This window comes from Strix uralensis, chromosome 21 (genome assembly GCF_047716275.1).
Source record: "Strix uralensis isolate ZFMK-TIS-50842 chromosome 21, bStrUra1, whole genome shotgun sequence".
NCBI lineage: Eukaryota > Metazoa > Chordata > Aves > Strigiformes > Strigidae > Strix > Strix uralensis.
Window position 1 is genome coordinate 10,325,536 of NC_133992.1, and position 6,616 is coordinate 10,332,151.

At 48.6% G+C, this 6,616-nt stretch overlaps 1 protein-coding gene across 3 annotated transcripts; it reads left to right on the forward strand.

The window, feature by feature from the left end:
* Positions 1–721: 721 nt before the first annotated feature.
* Positions 722–5,179, forward strand: TMEM250 (transmembrane protein 250). 3 transcript variants are annotated; one of them, XM_074891225.1, is made up of 3 exons: positions 722–881; positions 2,249–2,428; positions 4,576–5,179. In XM_074891225.1, exon 3 carries the CDS (start codon positions 4,709–4,711, stop codon positions 5,126–5,128), a length of 420 nt encoding a protein of 139 aa, XP_074747326.1. In that variant the 5' UTR covers positions 722–881; positions 2,249–2,428; positions 4,576–4,708; the 3' UTR covers positions 5,129–5,179. The 3 variants fall into 3 exon arrangements, with proteins under 3 accessions (XP_074747326.1, XP_074747327.1, XP_074747328.1); XM_074891226.1 differs by having other exon boundaries at positions 2,315–2,428; XM_074891227.1 differs by lacking the exon at positions 2,249–2,428.
* Positions 5,180–6,616: the final 1,437 nt, after the last annotated feature.

A 6,616-nucleotide genomic window follows, 5' to 3' on the forward strand; every position in this document is an offset into this window, starting at 1 on the left:
ATTGCGATTTTACCACCTTGCTTTTCGAGAAGTGTTTGCGCTCCTTCAGCGGGACGAGGCCCTGGTCTCCCGGGAGCGCAGGCGGGAGCACCGTGGGCTCTCCCGGGACATGAACTCCTAACAGGGGCCTGTCCACGCCACCCCACGCGCTCAGCAGGCCGGGGTCTGACCCTCGAGCCCACAGGCAGTATCCACCTGGCCACAAAACTGCACTCAGAGTCAGAAACGTCCAACCGAGGAGCAACTCGGGGAAATCTTTGTCCTGCTCTTGTGTCAGGCAATGGCGTACGCTCTGCAGCTTTTACCGGGGATGTCCCCGCACCCTCAGGACCAGGTCCAACCCCAGGCCACGGGCAGCTGAAACCCCTGCGTGCGGTGCCGAACCGAGCCGGCCCCACCATCCCCTCAGCCGTGTTTGCTACCGGCCCGGTTTACGTCGAGAACCACCTTCCAGGCCGCAGCTGCCTCGGCAAGGCCTGTCCGCCGGCCCTGCCCGGCCCCACATGCAGGAGGCGCGACCCGCCCGCCCCCCCTGTAGAGCTGGGCCCGCCGGGGCGCCCGCATAAACCGGCAGCCGCAGGCACAAGCCGGTAGCCCCGGGCACAGGCCGCTCTCCTCGCTCCCCGTTGCCCGGGCAACGCGGCGCCCTCCCGCTTCCGGCCCACGAGGGCGGCGCAGCGTGATGACGCCATCGCCGCGCGCCTCCCCGGCCGCTCCCTGACCGCCGCCGCCGTCACCGCCACCGGCCGGAACCGGAGCGCCGCTGCCCCCTGCACATGCGCATTGCGGCGCTCGCCCGTAGGCCCGGGCCTTCCATCCGCCCGGGCCCGGGGCACCTGGCCTCGGCGGCCGCCGCCCGGCGGGGAGCCATGGGCAGGACGGTGAGTGTGGGGTGACGCCCCGGGGATGGGGCCGGGGGGGAGGCGGCGGCCCGGGCCTCGCCCTGCTGCAGCGGCGGCCGCCTCCGCCCCAGGCCCCGTCTGCGCTGGCGCCCGCAGCGAGGGGCGGCGGGTGCGCTGGGCCCGGTGGGCGCGACAGCGGTCGGTCACCGTCTGCGGCGCGGCGGGGGCCGTGAGAGCGCGGCGTGCGAGTGCGGGCCGGGCCCGGGGACCCCAGCGCCCGGCTGCCCTGGGCCTCCGCTTCCCGCTCCGCCTTCCCTGAGGTGAGTCGCAGCCGCGGGCCGGGGGCTGTGCGGGGCTGTCACTGCCCGCCCGGCCGGGCTGGGCTGGACTTTCGACCTCGCAGGCCCCGGGGAAGTCCTGGCTGGGCTTCCTGCCCTCAGTTCCTTTCCCAAGTCGATGCGGTTTAATTTAGGATCTGGTAGGATGTAGGAGGAGTTCGAATTTCCCCTCCTTCCGGTACTCCCTGCTTCCATTTATCAGCACTAACCTTTATTTGTCATTGTCCTTAACCTTGTTTGGCTCGTTCTGGAACACTTTGGTCCTGCTTGTCCTGACCGATAGCCCTGTCATCTGTGAACGTTGCGGTCTTTTCTGTCATCCCTCCTCCTCCACAAATTATGAGTACCCTGAGCTACAGCAGACCTTGCCTGGAATGTGTGATAGATGAAGAGAAGTAGCACTGTATTTCGGTAGCTTTCTCATCATGCACTCCATTCTTAAAGGAAAGGGAGTGAAAACTCACCAAAATGAATGGTTATTCAGATTTTTAACTTCCTGATGAGACCATCATTAATGTGGTGCTTGGGGTAACAGCAGCGTGGCTGACATCGTGTTGCTTGGGTCCTAGAGTTGACATCCTTTGAGTTGCAGGATGATATGCAGAAGAGACCAACTCAGACTTCCAGCCTCACAGCAATGTGTTTTAAAACAGAAAAGCCCCCCAAAATAATCTTGAGGAATGGGTGTCCAAATCTGTTTCTAGGCATCACGTACCAATGCACAGATTTGGGGGCCCGCTCTTCCACGTTCTGTTTGGAAAACCTTGGCTGTGCGTGTTCTCTGCGTCGTGTTTTGTGTGTCCTGGGTGAACGGTGATGGCTCTGTGATAGGGGAAAGTGAAAACTGATTTCCTCTTTCCTGTCTTTGTGCATGCCACTGAATACAGGCTAGCTGATTCTTTCCAGCGTGTCTCAGTAAGCTGTAACACACGTATTACTGAGTGCATGATTCTTTTTAGAATCTTTATGGGATTAAAAATTCATGCTTGGGGAGGGGCCTTGTAATTCTGAACTTTTTAACACACAAAATGAGCAAATTGAAACTCACTCTTTCATTTTATCTTTTAGATCAAGTCATATGTAGAGTGTTGTGAGTCTATGAAGCACCTTAGCAGTTTCTTTCACTCTTCCTAGAAGGCCAGGTGTCACAGGAAAGCTTCACGTTTTTGTTGCAAGAATTAAGTGGCATCCAGAAACGGCAGCGGATTACCGACCTTCTGCTGAGTGGATGGCAGCACCGTTAAAAATGTAATATTTCAGAAAGTTTATTTTATTCTCACAATGTTGCTCTGCTCGTGGCCGTTCCAGTGTTGATATTTGAGTTTATCTAAAGAGCGTGAACCTACCAAAGGCTGTTTGTTTATGTGTTGGGCACAGTAAATGGGAACGAGCTGCTGCTGTTCACAAGGAGTAAGTCTCTGCAGAGGAGCTGTTTGAGTGGTGGTTCTCTTGGATTCATCTGTTGAAGGTTTTGTCAGAATCAAAGCTCCTCTTCTAAAACAGGGCTCAGGCAGTGTGTTGAGTTTGCCCCCACAAACTACAGCTTACGCAGGCGGGGTTTGTGTTTGTCCCTGGGACATGGTCTTGCTGAGTGCTCTAACAGTGTGTGTGCTGATTTCTCTGTGGCTGCTCAGGGACTCAGATTAAGTAGCTGTGTAAGAATTTGCTGGAAAATGATAAACTGTCTTTTGTGTCCTGGTGAAAGTGGTTGTAAGGAGAGATTGCATCATCAGAAATTGGATGCTCCAAACCCAGAGTATGTGAATTTTAACCGATCTTGCTAATTTAGTCCTCCAGAAATGTCTCTGGAAGCAAACACTGAGCAGTCTATACACAGCATGTGGGAAGCATGTTCGGTTGCATGCTTCAGGCACAAAACTATGTTGTTTTTAAGTAGCGTTGGTTTAGTATCTGACCACTTTATGTCTTGCAAAATACATTCTTGTAACACACTTCTGAGCTACTTAGTATTTCCTTTCTACAGGCAGGAAATTATGGCAAAGACAACACCTAAAATTATGAGGGTGTCTTTGATAATTGGGAACAGACCTCGATTTCCTAAATTCTTTAATCATAAGTTAACCCATGCTCTTTTTATTAGTCCCTGATTCATGTAGAGCCAACAGATTGCCTGCAAATTTCTGTAACAGTGAAAAGGAATTAGAACCTGGAGCCAAGTAGAAGAGATCAGAACTGCAATTTCCATTTACATGCAATTTGAGGCAGGAAGCAATGAAGAGACTTACCCAGTGATGCACATTGTATCAGAGAAGGTTTTTAATATCAAAGTACAATTTCCTGCAGCCTTATAACTTACTCTGTGATTAGTTTTTGATAGTAACAAAGTAAAAAACTCTTGAAGTAACTTTTAAATTACTTTTAGTTTTAATTTTAAGAGTAATAGGATTTCTGGCTCAACAAAGGAGAGATCTGCCCAGATCTGAATGCCTGGGCGTGCGAGGAGGCTGGGGAAGTCCCTGTTGTTTTCTAGCATTATCTGATGAGTGCATTGTCATTTCATAATTCCCGGAATTTGGCACATCACAAGCCTGGGGTGAAGCAGAGAGCAGCTAACAGGCTACTGCTCATCACTCACATAACAACAATGGGTGTGTGGAAGGATGTTAAGATTATAAATCCTAAACACTCCAGAAGATCAAGATATTTCACTTATCTCTGCAGGTCCCAAAGGGAGAAATAAACTGGTAGATGTCTTTGAAAGGCTGCCTTGCCTCTGGATGCAATGACAGTGAGAGACTGCGAGGCTTGGCTGAGCAAGGGGAGGTGCATCCTGTAGAGTGTGAAAAACACGATTGCCTCATTGTTCTTGCAAGACCTTCCATTATTTTCAGTTTGTTTATTTGGTGAAGCTTTGCCAAGTTTTGAAATGAGCAGAAATCTACAATCACCGCCATGTCTGGGCTGTAGAATTCACTTGCAAAAGTACTTGGAGAACTTTTTTTTTTCCCCTTTAAATGAAATGGGATCCAATGCAACCACATATATTAGCATTGCTACTCGCGTGGATGGACTGTTGCAGGATGGCTGTTTGATTAAGAAGGATCTGTGAATTAGCCAGGGTAATTCAGAACAAAGTTCTTCTCTTTCCTGCATTAACAGTGTAAAGCTTTTAACAGGTTATAACTAGTGCTGACATTGCATGCTACTAGGGAGCTGTTTGGAATCTGACTTGGTGATGACGGAAACAGAATTGTATTTCTCTATGTGTTCCTGGTAAACAGTAAGCAAAGAAGCAAAGCAAAATTGTTTTGAGCGAAGAAGTTGAGTTTTGCAAAGCAGTTGTAAGTAACCGCCAAGCCGGAGAGTATCTGCCGAGCTGCCTCTCCTCCTGCTGGGGCTGCTTCAATGTGTTTTCCTTCTCTGCCTTCCTGCAGGTCTCTTCTTTCCTGGAAATTCAGCAAAGAGTTAGCGTTCCCAGGCTGCCGGATCTCTTCCCTGTTAATGGATAATATTTGATATGTGCCCTGTAAATCCTGCCCTGGGACTCTGTGACCGGTGGGGTGCCTGATGCCTGTAATCCCCATTCCCCGCCGGGTCCGTTCGTTCCACGGCCCCCACACGACCTGCCTGCATTCGGCCTGTGGCCCGGTGAGGACCACTCACTTGGTGCGTACCAAGTACAACAATTTCGACATCTATCTCAAATCCCGATGGATGTATGGATTCATCCGTTTCCTGCTGTACTTCAGCTGCAGCCTGTTTACCTCCATCCTCTGGGTGGCACTCTCTATCTTGTTTTGCCTTCAGTACCTTGGCATCCGGATCTTTCTGCGTTTCCAGTACAAACTCTCCATCATCCTCCTCTTACTGGGGCGAAGGCGGGTAGACTTCAGCCTCATGAATGAACTGCTCATCTATGGAATTCATGTGACCATGCTGCTAGTGGGGGGGCTGGGATGGTGTTTCATGGTATTTGTGGATATGTAAATAAAACACGCGCATGTGGGCTGAGAAGGTGACTTTTCTTCTACCCCAAAATGTGTCAATATCTTCTTTTCTTTTTTTATATAAATTAATTTATTTATCAGTGCTACTTTTTATTGATAAATTAATGTACTTGTCTCTGGAATTTGTATTTTTTGAAGGGTTGAGGTGCCATTTTGATTATCAAAGTGCAACACTTGGGTGTTTTGTCTTTGCACAGTGCAAGTTAATATAAGTTGCTTCTAGTCCATAGGAGCCTACCTTGCTGCTGTTCCGTATTCCTGTGGGCATGACAAAGGCAGTGATTTATCTGGAGGACAGAAGCCAGATAACTTTGCACCCCATGCTCTTAATCCATCCACCCTTTTTTCTAAAAATGTTCCATAATGTCTCAGGATGTACTGTGTATCTTACTTGACCAGTGTTATCCTTTCTCTATATATTTTGAATTTTGCATATTCCCTGCTAAGAACAGGGGGTGAAATTCAACAGAGTGGAGGGGGGTTGGTAGGGGTTTTTTTTCCTGTTTTGTTTTTAGTTTTTTGCAAGCCGTGCTTTTGACCCACTATACTGTTCTGTTCACTTTAATGTAATTATATAGCTTTGGATGGCTTTGTGCTTTTCAGGCAATTACTGCTGAGTAATTGAGTCTTTCCCTAATAGAACAAATCCACTGGAGTGATGGGAGCAGAGTTTGGTGTCATGTGCTCTTGAAATTCCCACTCATGGCAAATATGTTATCATTTTGCAATGATTAAGGGGAGCCCATTGCAGTGGTCTGTAGTGTTTAGATCTTGGGATTTGGTTCTACTTTTCCCTGAATTGATTAGTTCCATTTTTTTCACAGAGGTACTTCTGTCTTACAGAATATGGTAAGATGAGGCTGTCTTACCTAGGAGAGACTGAAAGCAGAGTACAATCTGAAATGGCAATAATTGTTCTCTGCAATTACAGAAAACATTCTCTCTCCTACCTCTGCAGCAGTGAGTGGGGTCTCTGGAGAGCTTTACTAACAGCTCAAGAAGGGAGTTAAGCTCCGTTTTAGTGGTCTTGATTGAAAATCTCAGACCGTTCCTCTGCAGTTGGTTAAGTAACTCTTTATTTATGGAGTCCGGAAGCTGGCCTAAAGTTTACTCTGGTTTTGATTGATTGTTTTTCCTTATAATGGAATACTTCTCTTTTCCCTGTGTTCTTTAAAGAACTGTTTAAAAACACGTTGGAAAAAATGATGGAGACCCTTTTTTTTTTTTTTCCCCTGCCCTGTGAAATCAATGGAGTTGATCATAACAGAATAAGCAAGACTGGAAATACGTGACTGTTCTTTTATCATTTCTTTGGTCTGAGATGTGAATGTGGTTGAGAACAAAGCCCGTTTGCACACAGGGAAGGATGCTTCACATTCCAGCTTGTGAGTATTGCAGTCCTTCGCTGACATACTCTGATTTGTAGGCTTATGGATGCAAAATAGAGAAGTTTCGGTCTGAAGCCCAA

What these genes read in the sequence shown, in the direction of transcription:
- TMEM250 (XM_074891225.1), top strand. Translation starts at nt 4,709, where the DNA reads ATGCCTGTAATCCCCATTCCCCGCCGGGTCCGTTCGTTCCACGGCCCC.